The sequence below is a fragment of the Hippopotamus amphibius genome, chromosome 2 (genome assembly GCF_030028045.1).
Source record: "Hippopotamus amphibius kiboko isolate mHipAmp2 chromosome 2, mHipAmp2.hap2, whole genome shotgun sequence".
NCBI lineage: Eukaryota > Metazoa > Chordata > Mammalia > Artiodactyla > Hippopotamidae > Hippopotamus > Hippopotamus amphibius.
The window spans coordinates 223,641,282-223,660,010 of NC_080187.1; the positions used below are offsets into that span (position 1 = coordinate 223,641,282).

General features: G+C 35.2%; 1 protein-coding gene across 3 annotated transcripts in view; it reads left to right on the plus strand.

Annotated features, from left to right (window-relative positions):
• TOGARAM1 (TOG array regulator of axonemal microtubules 1) overlaps window positions 1-18,729 on the plus strand; it is an 81,101-nt gene that overhangs the window by 54,104 nt on the left and 8,268 nt on the right. For all 3 annotated transcript variants that reach the window (XM_057723653.1, XM_057723650.1, XM_057723652.1), the window contains 9 exons: window positions 1,459-1,557; window positions 2,774-2,946; window positions 3,403-3,556; window positions 5,197-5,350; window positions 11,330-11,435; window positions 11,736-11,971; window positions 12,736-12,894; window positions 15,282-15,408; window positions 16,644-16,762. In XM_057723653.1, coding sequence (XP_057579636.1) covers window positions 1,459-1,557; window positions 2,774-2,946; window positions 3,403-3,556; window positions 5,197-5,350; window positions 11,330-11,435; window positions 11,736-11,971; window positions 12,736-12,894; window positions 15,282-15,408; window positions 16,644-16,762 — 1,327 coding nt within the window. The remainder of the gene's footprint in view (window positions 1-1,458; window positions 1,558-2,773; window positions 2,947-3,402; window positions 3,557-5,196; window positions 5,351-11,329; window positions 11,436-11,735; window positions 11,972-12,735; window positions 12,895-15,281; window positions 15,409-16,643; window positions 16,763-18,729) is intronic.

An 18,729-nucleotide genomic window follows, 5' to 3' on the forward strand; every position in this document is an offset into this window, starting at 1 on the left:
TTACAGGCCAGTGTGTTTGATAAACATAGATGTAAAAATCCTCAACAAAATATTAGCAAACTGAATCCAACGATATATAAAAAGGACTATACAGCATGATCAAGTTGGATTCATTTTAGGGTCGCAAGGATGGTTCATTATAATAAATCAATCAATGTGATATTTCAGTACTACATCAACGGGAACCCATATGATCATCTCAATAGGTGCAGAAAAAGCATTTGATAAAATTCAACATCCACCCATGATAAAACTCTCACCAAAGTCGGCATAGAGGGAACATATCTCAAAAGCCATTTACGACAAACCCACAGTCAACATACTACTCAATGGTGAAAAGCTAAAAGCCTTCCCACTAAATTCGGGAACAAGATAAGGATGCCTGCTCTTAGTATATTGAGCATAGTATTGGAAGCCCTGGCCACAGCAGTCAGATAAGAAAAAGAAAAGGTATCCAAATCGGAAGGGAGGCGGTAAAACTGTCACTATTTGCAGATTACTTGATACTCTATACAGAGATCCCTAAAGACTCCACAAAAAAATTATTAGAGCTAATAAATGAATTCAGCAGGGTAGCAGGATACAAAATTAATACACAGAAACCTGTTGCATTTCTTTACACTAACAATGAAATATCAGAAAGAAAAAGTTAAAAAGAAAATCCCATTTAAAAAAAAAAAACAAAAAAACCCCAGAACTTCCCTGGTGGTCCAGTGGTTAAGAGTCTGCACTCCCAATGCAGGGGTCATGAGTTTGATTGCTGGTCAGGCAACTAAGATCCCACATGCCTCATGGCATGGCACGATAAAATGAATTGAAGTGAAATGAGCACAGGGGTGAAAGACCTATATGCTGAAAGCTATAAAACATTTATAAAGGAAATTGAGGATGATTTTAAGAAATGGGAAGATGTCCCATGCTCTTAGATTGGAAGGAGTAATATTGTTTAAATGTCCATACTACCCAAGGCAGACTATACAGATTTAATGTGATCCCTATCAAAATATCCATGGCATTTTTCACAGAACTAGAACAAACAATACTAAAATTTACATGGAACCACAAAAACCCAGAATTGCCAAAGCAGTGCTGAGGAAAAAAGAACAAAGCTGGAGGCATATCTCTTCCAGACTTTAAACAATTCTGCAAAGCTATAGTAATCAAAACAACATGGTATTGGCACAAAAGCAGATGTATAGATCAATGGAACAGAATAGAGAGCTCAGAAGTAAACCCACATACCTACAGTCAATTAATCTATCACAAAGAAGGCAAGAATATACAATGGACAAACCAGGTATTCTAATTATAAATATTTATTGAATTAATGAACATGTGTAAATATATAAACTGTAAATTCTTTGTATGAAATTAGTTTTGAGTTTTAACAGACCATGTTATCATACCCTAAAATATATAAGTATGTGTTTTTTGATATGGGATTTTTTGTTTCTTTAGGATTTACAGGCTCATCATCAAATTTCCACCAAATTTCCAGTTTCGACTTCATGTCTACAAATACCTTATCAGAAGACTCAGTAGTAGTTGTTGGAAAAGGTATTTCAAAGTTATTTAGCTTTTTAATTGTATATATTCTTCACATATAAACAAAGCATATTAATAAAGAACAGAGTGTGATTGAGGTGTTGAATAGAACTTTCTTTTTAAAAATATGTTGAACAAATTAAAAGTGAATACTTAACATCACATTTCTGTCCTCTAATGAAACAATGGTAAATTCATGTCAGTAATTTTCAGAGATGTATTATGTGACACATGCAGTTTAGGTGCTTCTAAGACGCTTGTAGGATAGCTTAGACTGTTTTACCACAATTTAAATTCAAATAGTAGTCCTTATTGATCGACTTAGTAATCAATATAAATTAATATAATTGTATTATCTCTCACACAAAGACGACAGATCTTAACATCTGTTATATATTTTAGGGGGGTTAGGAAACCTTTGAACAACATATTTGCAAATATCCTTTAAAACTAGTGGGGTTTTTTTTCCCCAACTTTATTGAGGTATAAATGACGAATAAAATTTTTAGATATTTAAAGTGTACAGTGTGATGATTTGAGATCCATATACATTGTGAAAGGATTTCCCCATCAAGTTCATTAACACAACCCAACTAGATTCTTTTTTAATTGAAAAACTAGAATATGATATAGACATTGAGGGTGTACATCTTTTTTTGGTAAATAGAATGAAATGCTCAGAAAGCTTTCCTAACTTTGCTTGATAGTCTCTCATTAAGTTATTTGAGACCCTCCTCATATTGGCTCCAACCTACCCTTGTAAACTTATTTTCTGTTTTTCCTCTGTTTGCCTTGTGCCCAGCCAAACTTATCCACTCCACACACATGCTTTCTACTTGTTCAGCTCTGCTTATGAGCATGCTCATCTCATAGAATGTCCTCCCCTTCTTCCTCACCTGTCCATCCAAATTCTTTGTAACTTCCAATCCCAGCTTAAATCCTTGCTCTTTGAAACCATCTTAAACACCCAGTTCACCCAACCTTTCTTTGTTGTTAACTCAGAACTTAAAATATGCTGTTCTCATTTGATATTATCATAAACTGTCTTGTGCTGCCTCAATATTATTGTCCTGTTAGGGTGTTTTTATATTTTGTGATTATTTTACATGTTTTTCTTATCAACTATATTGTATGCTTCTTGATGGCAAGAGTCTTGTCTTAAAACTTTGTTGTCCAGAGTAACATCACATAAATACTTAATGACAGTTTGGTGGTTGATTGCTTTCAGGGGTATTTGGAAGTCCAATTCCAGCACCAGCAACCTGCAGCCAATCAGTGATATCTTCTGTGGAAAATGGGGATATGTTTTCAGTTAAAAATATTGAACCACCATCAGGGATTTATGGAAGAGCAGTCCAGCAGAGTGTTCCATCATATGTTGATGTTGAGAATGAAAAAGATGTAAGATTATTTGCTAATTATTAGAATGAATTCAATGATGCATCATTGTTTTGTGTATATCAGATTTGGGGTGGTGAAAGTGTTTTGATTAAAATTTTTAAAATATCACTTAAATGATAGATTATTCTGCTTTCCCACCAAATATGTTGTCATTCTGGTGTAAAGTATCTAGTGTACTTTATACTCTACATGTACTTTATATACATTTGTGTATGTGTATGTATATATGCAACAGTTTTCTAGGATATCCTCAGGGAGTAACAAACTAGTATCTTCAGGCACAAATTTTGTTGGAGATTAGCACTGGGTAATTCTATTCAGTTTTAGAATTACTGAAATAAGGAGTAAGAAATGTATAGCTTATTTTGTAGAGCTTACAGTTGTCTAAGATGAAGATAATTGTTTTAAATGTCAAACTCCCTGAATGATTTCAGATATTTCAACTTTTTCATGCAGATTAAAGTTTCTGTTTCAAAATCTACTTATGACAAGATGAGACAAAAGACAAAAGAGGAAAAAGAATTTTTTGACATTAAAGATTGTGAAAAGAAGGAACAGAGTCCTTGGGAACGAATGAAACTTACAGGAACTGAGAAAATGGCATCTGAAAGTAAGTGGAATTAACAATTGGTGTGGTTTTATTTAACTTGTAATATTCTAAAACTAGTGTGCTGTGGTTTAACTGAGGGTGATATATGGCTAATAGTGGAATATGTTGAACTATAACACTGAAATTTGAGAGACCCAGTAACTTCTAACTATGATAATAAATACTGTTTCTTATAAAAAGAAAGTTGATTGATTGTTTTTCTCCATACTAGACTTAAATATTTTGGGGGATGAGGTGGGAATATCAAAAAATGAGACTTCTCCTTTAGCAAGCATTACCTTCAGCCCTCCATTGAAAGGAGAGGCCAGTTTAAAGAGGTCACCATCTTTAGTGTTTTCAGAGTCGGGTAATTACATGTTTAAATATAGGGAGTCATAATGTCACAAATGCTTATTTAAGTTGAAGAGACCACATGTGGTTCAATGTATTTGTGATGGAAGGAACACTAAACCAATAGGAGTCAGTAGACAGACCTGGCTTCTTTAGTATTAGTTCTGCCTTTTAATTAGCTCTGTGACCTGATAAAATATCTAAACTATCTGAAAGGTCCAGATTATCTCAAAGATCTCGTCCTTGCTCCCTGCAAATATTCCTGTTTCACTGAGGAGTGGTATTCCATTTTATAGCTAAGGTAACTGAGATTGTGAAGCTGATTTATTAGATCATGATAAAAAAAATCATTGCATTTATCATTTATTCAGCTTGTCATTGAGTATTTAATAGGTTCTATACCTGGTCAAGGTTAAGCTCCATGTTTCCTGTGCTGTTTTTAAAAATATTGAATAGGTCTTAGGTATAGTAGCAACTAGGAAAATCAGAAGTCGAAATGAAAAATTGTGTGAACTATAATAAACATTAAAAATTACTACTTATTATTTTTGTTATTTTTTCTAAGGAATAAACTTTGTGAACTATAACAAACATTCTTCAATTTATGTTAGGTCTGAAGTCTAGGTGTTAACAAAAACCCAGGAAGTATAGCAAACATAAATATATAAATGTGATCTTAGACAACATACTTAACCTCTCCCAAAGATAAATATAAAAGAGAATTGAACTAGATGAATGTTTGCAGTTCTTCCTAGCTTATATTATTTTTATAATGCAAGAAGTGAAGAAAACATTTTTTTTCTTTCTTTTTTTTTTTTTTTAAAGAGCATAGGCTCAGTAGTTGTGGCGCACAGGCTTAGCTGCTCTGTGGCATGTGGGATCTTCCTGGAGCAGGGATCGAACCCGTGTTCCCTGCATTGGCAGGCGGATTCTCAACCACTGCGCCACCTAGGAAGCCCAAGAAAACATTTTAAAAACTCTGTATCCTCAAAATTAGTAATTATTGAGAGTATGCCTGATGAGAGATGTTGGCCTGTAAAATTACTGGTTAAACATGGCCCTAAGTACCAGTTAAATCTGGGCATTTGTAACACTTATGCATTTACAGTAAATGTAATTTAATAATTTTGTATGTAAAATGTAAAGTTTTAAATAGCTTTGGTATCCAGGTATTACAATTTTGTTGGAGACTAAACTAATAGTTACTTGTTTCTATAAGAAATATTCATAGACTGTATGGTCAGAATATTATTTGTATCCCTTTGTATCAGAGTTATTGATGTTTTATTTAATATGTTTCTTTGCTTTAGATGAAGTATCTCCTGGAGCCATTCCACAGTATAAAGAAAGGATACCTTCTGTCACTCATAGTCCAGAAATAATGGATTCATCAGAACTACGGCCATTTTCTAAACCAGAAGTAGCACTGACAGAAGCTCTGAGGCTTTTAGCTGATGAGGATTGGTGAGTTCACCATCCTTAACTTAAAACTAAGCTGAGTTCCAAAAGTTTTCTGAAAATTTTTTTAGAAACGTTGAAACATTTCATATTAAAATAGTCTTAGAAATGATTATTTTAGTTCTTAGGCAGTCTGAGTTTTTTCCAACTTATTAATGTAGCTGAACTCTGGTCCTAATAGTACCATATTACCAGTTATAACTTCTAAATCATAAGGACATAGTTTAGCTTTATTATGGATTTTTAAAAATATTTTTATTTATTTTATTTTATTTTTTATATTTATTTTATAAACACTGTTCTTATTTTTATGTACATATGTATGTATGTATTTATTTTTGGCTGCATTGGGTCTTTGTTACTGTGTGCAGGCTTTCTGTAGTTGTGGTGAGCGGAGGCTACTCTGTTGTGGTGTGTGGGCTTCAGTGCGGTGGCTTTTCTTGTTGTGGAGCTCACTGTAGGTGTGTGGGCTCCAGTAGCTGCAGCACATGGGCTCAGTAGTTGTGTCTTGCAGGCTCTAGAACACAGGCTCAGTAGTTATGGCGCATGGTCTTAGCTGCTCCGTGGCGTGCAGGATCTTCCCAGACCAGGAATGGAACCCATGTCCCCTGCAGGTGGATGCTTAACCTCTGTGCCACCAGGGAAGTCCCTTTATTATGGATTATGCAAACCTTTTAGTATTAAGTATAAATCTCATCATTTCTCCAAGTGTTTCTCTGTGAAATATATCCTATAAAAATCCTGAATATACTTATCTGTTTCTACCACAACTGCAGCAGCCACCCAGCCAGCCCAGCCAGTAACTCAAGGGAAACAAAAAGGCAGTGGCATTCCACTTGCTTCAGCTGGAACATCTATTGGCTGCCCATGTCCCATCCCTCCCCTGTTCCTTCAGTCTCTCTCCATCCCCATCATATACCTCATCATTAGTTTTGCTTCTTTTCTAGATTTATATTCATCAACATAAAAATGTGCCATAATATTTCCTGTTTTTAAACATCCTTCCTAAACTGCACATCTTCTTCACGTTTTCACATTTCTTTTCTCACTTCTTTTTAGGAAAAGTCCTCAAAAAGGCTAATTCGTGGTGTCTACTTTTTCACCTCATATTCTCTTCTCAACTTCTTTAATTGGCTTTCAACCCTCCTCACCATAACTGCCACTTCACTTAAAACTGCAAAAGTGACCATTTGCTAAATCTACACTGGTCACTTATTAGTCATCATACTTAACCTCTCAGCATCATGTGACACAGTTGACACTCCCCTCTTGATACACTTTTTTTCATTTCACCCTGGAACAATTAGAGACTCTTGGTTCTTTTCCTGCTTCAGTACTTAATAAGGTTCCTGCTCTTCTGTTTGATTTCAAAATTGAGGAGTGCTCCAGAATTTAATCCACTGGCATTCTCTATCTGCATTCATTCCATAGATCCAGGCTGGCAGTCTTTTCCTATAAAGAGCCAGATAGTAAAATATTTTAGGCTTTTCCTATAAGGAGTCAGATAGTAAAATATTCATGTCTCTGTTGCAGCTATTCAACTTTGCTATTATAGTGCAAAATCACCCTTAGACAGTATGAGAACAAATGGGCATGGCTCTGTTTCAATGAACTTTACTTATAAAAATTTTACTTACAGAAGAAAACTCTGATGGGGCTAGATTTTGTGAGCCATAGTTTGCCAACCCATTTCTTAAATGATCACATTCAATTCCATAGCCTTCAATTCTGTCCATACTCTGATTTCTCATAAATACATATCTGAATCCCTGGTATCTTCTTGAGCTCTAGACTTGTAATCCAGCTGCCTACTTGACATTTCACTTGAATGCCAGTAGACATCTTAAATTTAACATGTCCAAAATAGAACTCTTGAACTTCCACTTCCTGCCAAGATGGATTAACAGGCATTAAATTTGCCTTCACATCAGAAAGAACTAAAGAAATACTACAAGACATATGAAACAATGGTTTTCAGAATATTGTTAACCAGGCAGACAAACAAGGTGAGCCCTACAGCTGCCCTTGCTAATTTCCTGCACAGCTGAGGGACAGGAAAACCATGTAGGTACCAACAGAGATGGAGATGGAGCTGGGAGTTTGGGGAGGCCAAGATAGCTAGAGCTTGCAGGGCAGAATGCCAGAGGAGGATATAGTTCCTTAAAGAACTCTAAGAACCTTCAGGGGATTATTTTCAAATGTTTGGCTGAGTATTGGTCAAGGCATGCATGTGAAGCCAGAACAAGGACCACTCATAGAAATTACAAAGAACAATCCCTGGGGTATATGCAAGGCCAAGAGTACTTTCTCTCCCCACCAGCAGAGTGGAAAACCTTATTTCACGTGGCCTTGGATAGAGTACTCAGAAAGACATTTCCTTTATCTATGGAATGAATAAGCCCTTAGCTAAAGACTGTTCTTGTTCCTCCAAACAAAGCATAAAAGCAAGGCCTGAGAGGATCTGACTTTATAAGTAACTTAACTACCTCTCATAACAAAGCTCAAAAATATTTGTAGGAATACAAAAATATCTAAGATAAAAATTCACAATGCCTGGCATCTAACAAAAAATTACCAGGCATGCAAAGAGGCAGGAAAATACATCGTGTTATGAGAGGGAAAAAAAGCAAACAATTGAAACTAATCCAAAAATGATATAGGTGATAGAATTAGTAGACAAAGACATAACTATAGTTATAATTCTAATCCATGTGTTAAAGAAGCTAGAGGAAAGACATGAACAGAGGATAGGTAAACTACAGGACAACTTGCAAAATCCCTTTCGTTATATAATGCAACATGATTGAGGGAAGTGATATCCCATCATATTCACCCTCAAGGGGAGGCTATTATTCAGGGCATGTACACTGCGGGCAGGAATCAAGGGGCCATCTTAGAATTCTGTCTATCATATCATGAATAAAGAGGGCCATTTCATATTGATAAGGGAGTTAATTCATCAGGAAGACATGGCAATCCTGAACATTTATTTACCATATAATGGAACTTCAAAATACATTAAGCAGAAACTGGTAGAACTGCAAAGAGAAATAAATCCGCAATTATAGTTGGAATCCAAACAGTCCTCTCTTGTTAGTTGATAGAACTAGTAGAAAGAAAATTAGTAAGGACATAGAAGACTTTCAGCTTGACCTGATTGACATTTATAGAACACTCCACCTAAAACAACAGAATTCACACTCTTTTCAAGTCTACAAGGAACATTTACCAAGAAAGACCATATTCTGGAACGTAAAACAAGTAATTTAAAAGGTTTCAGATTATACACATTTTGTTCTCAGACCACAGTGGAATTAAATTAGAAGTTAGGAACACGTATCTGGAAAATCTCTAAATGTTTGGAAACTAAGTAACATACTTACAAATCACCCATGGTTATAAGAAGAAATCATAAGGGAAATTAGAAAGTATTTTGAATTTAATGAAATTAAGAATGAAGCATAACAAAATTGGTGGGGTGCAGCTAAATTAGAGGGGAATTTATAGCATTGTAACACCTATATTAAAAAAGAAGAAAAAAATAAAAAAAGAAAAGTTTTATATCAGTGACCTCAGCTTTCATCTTAAACTGAAACAGAAGAGCAAATGAAGCCCAAAATAAGCAAAGAAAGAAAATAATAAAGAACATAACGGAAATCAGTGAAATAGAAAACAAACAGTAGAGGTTATAAATGAAAGCAAAAGCAGGCCCTTGGAGAAGATGAATATTGATAAACTTCTAGTCAGACTGATGAAGAGAAAAGAAACAAATCACTACAACAGGAATGAAAGAAGGAACTGTCACTACTGATTATACAGCTATTAACCAAGTAATAAAGGAACATGGACAGCTTAGTGAAATGGACAGATTCCTTGAAAGACACAGTGTACCAAAACTCACAGAAGTAGATAATCTGTATAACCAAAAATCTATGGAAGAAATTGAATTTGAGTTTCTCTCCCACAAAGAAAACTCCATGCTTGTTGGTTTCAGTAGTGAATTATGCCAAGCATTTAGGAAAGAAATCAATTCTATACAAACTTCTAGAACATTGAAGAGGCTGGTGTACTTCCCATCTCGTTCTTTGAAACCAGTATTACCCTGATATCAAAACCATGCAGATGAGTGTTTCACATGAACTTGAAGAGAATCTGCATTCTGTTGTTGGTTGTAGTGTTAAGAAGTTCAAGTTGGTTGGTAGTTGTTGATAGTGTGTAAGTTTCTGTATGCTTTCTGATTTCCTATTTATTTGTTCTGTCAGTTACTGGGCTTTTGCAGTCCTCAACTATAGTTTAAGACTTGTATATTCCTCCTTAAATTATTAAATAATTACTTTTTAAAAAAAATTATTTATTTATTTATTTATTTATTTATTTATTTATTTATTTATTTATTTTATTGACAGTGTTGGGACTTCGTTGCTGCACAGGGGCTTTCTCTAGTTGTGTTGGGGGCTACTCTTCATTGTGGTGCGTGGGCTTCTCATTGCGATGGCCTCTCTTGTTGCAGAGCATGGGCTCTAGGTGCGTGGGCTTCAGTAGTTGCGGCACATGGGCTCAATAGTTGTGGCTCATGGGCTCTAGAGCACAGGCTCAATAGTTGTGGCACACGGGCTTAGCTGCTCCGTGGCATGTGGTGTCTTCCTGGGGCAGGGATCGAACCCATGTCCCCTGCGTTGGCAGGCAGATTCTTACTCACTGTGCCACCTGGGAATCCCTCTCCTTAAATTAAATTGATTTTTTGTTGTTGGTTTCTTTTTAGCACTTAAATTTTGTTCAGTGGTTTCTGGCTCACATATTTCTGACCTAGTGTGTTGTCATTGTTCTTTCTGTTCTCCTGCGTGTAATTTGCCCTTTTTGCTATGGCTGTTTTTAAGAATATTCCCTTTAGTTGTACCCCCCCAAAAATAATAAATAAATAAATAAAAAGAATATTCCCTTTAGCACTCTTTTTAGTAATTTGATAATGATGTTCCATTTTATGGGGGTTTTGTGTGTGTGTGTGGGTGGGTGGTTATCCTGTTTAGTATTTGTTCTTGGATCAGAGAATTTATAGCTTTGATCAAATTTAGAAAAAGTTCAGCCACTATTTCTTAATTTCTTTTTCTGTGTTCCTCTCTCTTGATTCCACTTTCTGTTCTTTACTTTGTGTATAGAATCTGGTTGTTTATACATCTGAACAGTAACTAACAATTTTATGCTTACCCAAAAAATGAAAATCTTGAACCAGACAGCTGTTAAATAGGTCTACTCTTGCCACCTTGGAATCTTAGGTCTTTTCTGTAACTTATTCAGGGGATTAAAACGCTTAAAAAAATAACCACCATCAATATTACCAACTAAGGAAACTCAGCTTACATTTTTCAAACATGTAAGATGGAAACCATCAAGTTTAAAATGTTATATTCCAATCCCACTTGAATCTACCCTCTGTTGTTAGTATTCACCTACCCTTCATCTGGCTCATTAGGTAAGATAATGAAAAAGAAATACAAAAAAAAGAAGAAGAAAAAGAAAGAAAAAAAAAAAGAAAAGAAATCAAGTTACAAAACTATCTATTGATGGTTTTCTGCTCTTGGATTATATACTCACTAACAGAATAATACGTAGTTAAGTTAATCTCCTTCCATTTTTGTTTTACTGCTTCCCTCACATTTTATTTGCCATTCCTTTCCCTTCTGTTCTCTAAAAACAATACGACATTCTTACTGGTGGAAGAATGTTCCTTTTTATTTACAAAGCATGAACTTATTTTGACTGTCAATAGTGGTTTTGGTTCTTAAAAGATGTTTTGAATCATGAAAGAGAACTATAGGAGTGAACAAAACTTTCCATATCTTTTATTTGAGTTTCCTACTTGATAAGGGAAAATAGTCAGGATCTCCTCGTTGGCAGTATTCCGTATACACAGAAGAAATCTGAGATCCTGTTCCAGTGGAGCCCCATTTAATGCATGATTTTGTCGTTTCTTTCTTTTTCCTGTAGGGAGAAGAAAATTGAGGGGCTGAACTTTATTAGATGTTTAGCTGCTTTTCATTCTGAAATATTGAACACAAAGTTGCATGAAACAAATTTTGCAGTAGTTCAAGAGGTAAACTTATTTTTCAGCTGAGTTAGGGATGGTTTGAATCACAAAGTATAAGTATGCCACATTTATTTGACCTTAAAAAAAAAAAGAGCTGTACTAAATGAAATCAGTAGGCTGGTATGTGAAGTAACTATGCCTTACTTTGCAACCTTTTAAAAAGTTTATAAAATGTTGATTTTTTAGGACATAGTGTAATACATATTTAAAGCATATTACTTTGATCGTAAATTTGGTTTCAAAGTCATTATTACTGATTTTCTTTCAGAATTTCAGCAAAATGTACATTTTGGAAATTTTTTTTAGGTGAAAAATTTACGCTCTGGAGTTTCACGTGCTGCCGTGGTCTGTTTAACTGATCTTTTCACTTACCTGAAAAAAAGCATGGATCAAGAACTAGATAATACAGTAAAAGTTTTGTTGCATAAGTCAGGAGAATCAAATACATTTATAAGAGAAGATGTTGACAAGGCACTGAGAGCGATGATCACTCATGTGACTCCTGCACGTGCGGTTGTTTCTCTCATTGGCGGAGGACAGAGGTAATGTTCAAGGTGATCTGGACATGTCCGTAAACGAAACACACAGTTGTTTGTAATCTGGGGCCTGGGAAAAACAAGCAAATTTCAGTGTTACTTGAGTCAAAAAACACGTATTCAATTCCTATGTGATAAACGTCATATTAGGTACTTAGCATACAGAGGCTAATACTATTGTTATTCTAATAATGTTATTTACATTCATAGGTCTGGAGCTAAATATGTATCAGTGATTATGAGTTTTGTTTTGTTTTTAACTTCTGGGGCAGGGATAGTCAATGCAAATAACTTGTCATTTTCGCCTGCAAGGATGATTGCTGAGGCTTAGGAGTAATCATTTAACTTTTTTTAAACTAATTAATTTATTTTATTGGCTGTGTTGGGTCTTCATTGCTGCACACGGGCTTTCTCTAGTTGCGGCGAGCGGGGGCTACTCTTTGTTGTGGTGCGCGGGCTCTTTATTGTGGTGGCCTCTCATTGTGGAGCATAGGCTCTCTGAGCATGTGGGCTTCAGTATTTGTGGCACATGGGCTCAGTAGTTGTGACTCACGGGCTCTAGAGCGCAGGCTCAGTAGTTGTGGCACACAGGGCTTAGTTGCTCTGTGACATGTGGTATCTTCCTGGGGCAGGGATCGAACTCGTGTCCCCTGCATTGGCAGGCGGATTCTTAACCACTGCACCACCTAGGAAGTCCCCATTTAACTTTTAAGGTGTATCTTTGGAAAACAGTTTATATATCAACTCTAATTGACGACATTTCCCTGTAGCCATTTACACATTGCGGTAAGAAGATGTGCAGCCCAGCACTTATCAGATGTAGTAGAATTTATGGAACCAGAGCGTATTTTATCTGGAACAAAGGATATGGCTGACCGTATGTTACCAGCTGCTGCTAAATTTGCTCAGGACAGCTCACCAGAAACCAGGTGAGTAGCTGCTAATAGTATTTGCTGAATCTCTTACTATAAGGGCTTAAATGTAGAAACAAAGGTTAAAGAGAATGAACATTTTTCTAAATGGAAAAGTGGGATTCCCCAGGGATTGGTGCTGGGGGATGGTCTTGTTTAACCAGTTTGTAAATGATCTTGAGGGAGTGCACAGTGAATTCTCCAAATTTACAGATGATACTACATACTTCTGGGTAGTGAGATGCCATGTCACAGGGATGATCTGCATGAAAACGGCACAAGACTGTATGAGTGGGCAGAAAAGTGGCAGAAGAACTTCATTGTGGGCAAATGTAAGGTAATGCATTTAGGGGAAAATGATATATTTTCCAAGCAGTCAGATAAAATCAGGGAAAAATACAAGAAGCAAAATGGATAACATATGTGCAGTTAGAAAATTCCATGAATTTCTGATTGCTGTCTGTACTTGAAGAACAGTTTTATGAAAGTTAAGAACAGTCAGGGAAAGATAACAGAATGATGAAGATGCAAATGGTACTATAGCTGTAGTGCTAACAGAAGTTTTGGATGTAGTCAGAAGCCTTGGTTCAATTCCTAGCTCCAATCACTGTCTGCCCTTAGCAAGTTACTTAACCTCTGTTAGCCTTTGTTTCCTCATCTATAAAATTAGGAAGGTTGGTGTAGATATTTGTAATGTCCTGTAGAAAATCTAAAAATTATGGCAGTTATATACGAATGTAGAAGGATCCTGACTTCATGGAGATTAAAAAGTAAAGAAGGATATCAGACTTTTAACATTTTAAGACAAAGATGTTTAGTACTTTATGTAACTACAGTTAATCTTGTGGAAGTCATTATGCCAAAAGCTAATATAGAAAGTAAATATATTCATTTTCTATTGCTGGGTAACAGATACCCCCAAACATGGTGATTGAGCAAATTCAGTTTCTTGTAATTATAGGACTGAGGTCCCTGTTTCCTTGCTGGCTGTCAGCAGGTGTCTCCTCTCAGCTCCCGTAAGGCCACCTGAATTCCTTCTCACGCAACCTACTCCATGTTCAAGCCTGCAGCAGCAAGTTGATTCCCTCTCATGCTTGGACTCTGACTTCTTTTTCTTCTACCAGCCACAGAAATTTCTCTACATTTGAGGGTTTGTGTGATTAGATTAGGTCCACCCAGATAATCTCCCTGTCTTAAACTCTACTGTACCATATAATATAACATAATCCTGGAAGTTATATCCCATCATATTCACAAATTGTAGGAATTAGACAGGACATCTTTGGGGGAACCATTTTGGAAGTTCTGCATACCACAGTGAAGTTCAAAACAATTTTGGAGGGCTGGATCGTAATAGACAAGTTAGGAACAAAATAAAACTTACAATAGTTGTTTTGTGTACATCTCAACCTTTCCTTAATGGCATAATTCTTCCAATCCATTTTGTCATTTCTTAGGTTCTTATTTGAAATTTTAAAATTACAAAATGGTTACAGCTTTCCAGTTTTAGTATTTCTTACATTTTGTGTCCCTTTTGCATGTTTACTTGTTTGTTTTAGCCATTCCTATATCATTAAGGCCTATGGTAGACCTACAGTCCTTAACATTCTGGGATAAAAGTTAGAGTCACCTTTGAAACTATAACTGATCAGGAGCTACTTATCTAGGTGTTTACCTTATTCTGGTTGTGGGACAAGAAAAGTAATTTTTATTCTCTGTATTACCTCCCTTTCTGTAATTTCATTACATTTGAAGGAGTCATTTACCATTAGAATGTTGTCTTGGCTTAAGGTATTATCCTAAAAGAATTATTTTAAAATTCATATAGCGTAAAAATCCTAGTTTGAAGAACATTAGGCATACATTAATGTGTCAGCCATGATTTACCAACTAACTTTGGATGTGTTTTAGGTAGCAAGGAATAGGTTTTTGAAGAATTGAAACCAAGGTAAGTTTTGGCAGGAAAAGGAAAAGAGAGAGGGTCAGGTACACAGAACTTTGGGAAGGTTGACACAAGCCAGAACATCTGGTCAGCAGGGGAGCAGCAAAAGGTTACGAGGCAAAGAGCCCAAGACAAAGACACACTTCTCTCAATTCACAGTTCTGCCAAATAGCCTTGATATGGACCCTTGGGTGCCTGAAAAGTAGAGTCAAAGCGTTTGGCTCTCCCTCTGACACATAGCTGAAAGATTTGAAGCTGCGTTTCTTTAAAGGTGGGTGGCAGGAGGCTGCTGTACTCCCTGATATAGTTAATGTAACTACATTTCAGTGGCTTATTTAAAATAGGGACGGTAATCTTGATGTTGATAGATTTTTTTCTGTTGGAAAAAAAATAGGCTCTAAGGACAGAAACTGAACTTATTAAGATTTATAGACTTATTTACCTATTTCTTAAATATCCACAGGTATTATGGTCGAAAGATGCTTTTCCTCATGATGTGTCATCCTAACTTTGATAAAATGCTTGAAAAGTATGTCCCATCTAAAGATTTGCCATATATTAAGGAATCTGTTAAAAGCTTGAGACAAAAGGTATGTAGAAGAACTTTATAAACAACTTTAAAAGCAAAGTTCATTTGCTGAGGAAGGTAAATGATAGAAATAATTACTACTTCGATTATTTCTGTTGACCATTCAGAATATATCTACAGTAGCATTTCAACAACTGCAGTACTGAGTAGAAATTCATAGTGTCAGCAGATGTTTACTGAACAAAAGCTTGCTATTTGGTAGAATGTAGTGAGGCTTATTGGAATTACAAGACTTGGGTTTGAATCACAACTCTGAGGATCAGCAACTATTGCAGTCTTGGGCACAGCCCAGAATTTTTATTTTTACAAAATGAAGATAGTGAAGCTCATTACACTTGGTTCCTACTTTATTTACCTTGTACGTTCCACTGTTAGAGCTCCTACCACCCTGTGGAGGGTTGATAAGGGGATCCTTGAGATCCGTGTCTCATATATCCTGGTAGATAATGGGGATTCAAAAATGTCTGTAAAATGAGTGACTGAAGGAATATCAAGTGAAATGGAATGTGAAAGGTGTCTTACAAAAAAGTAATCTATTTACGTATTATTTATTGCAAAAATGTGCTTAATTTAATAATGTACAATTTTTCTGTGGTAATTTATGTTATTCCTCTCTGGTAAGCTTAGGCAAAGCTTCATTCATTTATAAAGGGATACTGCCTCAAATATGTATTGTGATGAACATTTCAGAGCATTTTTTGCTTCCTATTGATGTTAAAGATTTCAACTTAATTCATATAGAATTTATAAATAACCATGCAAAAAGATTATCTTACTAAGATGAGGCTGATTATATCTGTAAGTTACTTCAAGTACAAGTATCAGAAAAAAAGAGGTTTTAAATTGTTCTTATTGAAATGTTTATTCTCATACTGGTGTTGCATAGGAATTCATTGTTTATATAATGTGTTCATATTTTCTATATAAGTTCATATTTTCTATATAGTTCTAAGCTTTAAGAAGAGTTGTTATAAAATATAGATATTGTTTTTCATTTTAAACAGTTTTACCAAGCCAGTATCATTTCCTAATAGTTGGGTACATATTTTGTTAATTTACTACTAATTACAAGATAGTTTATATACCTAATACCCTTTAGAGCACAAGGATAGCAGGTTATTAAAATGCTTTCAATCATAAGAGATCAACAGTGACTGCTATGAAAATTCTGTTGTACAAGTTATTTCACTTTACTAGTTTTAAGAGTTCTATTACACTGCCTTTCTTTACTTGTAGGGTTTGGGAGAGATACCACTAGATACTCCTTCAGCGAAAGGAAGACGATCTCATACTGGCAGTGTTGGAAATACAAGGTCATCATCTGTTTCTAGAGATGCTTTCAATTCAGCTGAAAGGTAGAATCATTTGATAGTACACATTATTACAGAAATCACTCCCTAGTGATGATAGTCTCATTTGAATGTTTTCATGAACTCTCCCAGGGGTATTTGTCAAAACTTAATGGAGTTTTGAAAGTTGGTAAGGACTTAGAAAATGTGAGGTAATTAGCTTTAATAAGGCAATTATATATCCATAGCAACTTGCTTTTTTTTTTTTTTTTTAGCAACTTGCTTTTACATGAACTAAACATTAGAAAAACTTTAGTGTTATTGAACTTGTCAGTATTAAGCCTGTGTTGGACAACTCTGATTAATTTTTTTTAATTCATAGCCTTTACTTTCTCCCCTTGATTATAAAAGTAATACATAATTATGGTAAAGGGGGAAAAAACTTCAGAAAATGAAAACATTAAAAGAATTTAACCAATCACCTATAATATCACCAACCAGGAAAAAAAAAAACTACTCTTAAAATTTTTAAAAATATAATTGTATATGTAATTGTGTAACCTGTTTAAACTATTTAGCAATATTTAATAGATTGATTATATAATTTTTAAAAATCTTTCCGAAGTATTATGATCTCTGGTATATTTTAAAATATATTTGAAACAGTTTAAAAAAAGGTGTCTTTCATATTTTCTGGATTTATGTATCCTTGAACAATAAATTTTATAAAAAACATGGAATTTTGGAACTTTGTTATTTAATGTATACTTCACATAGGGATGTAATGTACAACATGATAAATATAATTAATGCTGTTGTATATTACATATGAAAGTTGAGAGTAAATCCTGAGTTCTCGTCACGAGAAAAAAAAGGTATTTATTAAAAAAATTTTTCTTTCTATTTCCTTAGGTGCAACTAAACTTATTGTGATAATCACTTCATGATATGCAAATCAAGTCATTATGCTATATACCTTAAACGTAGACAGTGCTATATATCAATTATATCTCAATAAAACTGGAAGAAAAAAAGTATAGGAGAAACAAAGTCTTGCTTAGACTTAAGTGAGGGAATTTGTTGCCATTAGACTTGCTTTGCAAGAAATGTTAAAAGAGTTCTTTAGAGAAAAATAAAATGCTGTAGGAACTAGGTTGCTTCCAAAACAGAGAGTATGAACACCACTTTATTCTGTAGCTTGAAAAGACCAAACCACTTTGGGGCAAAAGTCTCAAAGCAAAATGTGAGAGAAGATGTGTATTTTTGTTTCTTTTAATTATTTTTAAATGATTTATTATTTAATTTATGAGGATGCTATAGGAAATCGCTGACTTCTGCATGAAGTACCTAGGGCCTACTTCCAGGAACTTACCAGTGAGGGCTTCACTTCACCTGCCACCTCAGCTCCTTTCTCCTCCTCAGTACTCTTCTCAGTTGGATTGACTTCATTAGTATGCTGTCCCTTTTTATCTCATATGTATCCAATTTCTTGCCCCCAAAGCCCTGCTTTTTTTCAATTGGTCACTTTTCTCACTGGTCACTCATTTTAGCTCCCTTCTTCTCTTACGTTATCTTCACCTCCGTGTCCCAGGCCTCGGTGCATCTGTATTGGGTTTTCTCTGCATGGGGTGTGGGCTTCTGTAGCTGTTGTTCAAGTCTTCTATATCCTAACTGATTTTCTGTCTACTTGTTCTGTCAGTTGCTAAGATAGGAATTTTTTTTAATAAATTTATTGAGATACGGTTAACATACAATAAACTGCATATATTTAGAGTGTACAATTTGGTATCCCAATCTCCCAATTCATTCCCCCCCAACCCTCCCTGCTTTCCCTGCTTGGTATCCCCACTTGGTGTCCCCGCTCTACATCTGTGTCTCTATTTCTGCCTTGCAAACCGGTTGATCTGTACCATTTTTCTATATTCCGCATATATGTGTTAATATACGGTATTTGTTTTTCTTTCTGACTCACTTCACTCTGTATAACAGTCTCTAGGTCCATCCATGTCTCTACAAATGTCCCAGTTTCATTC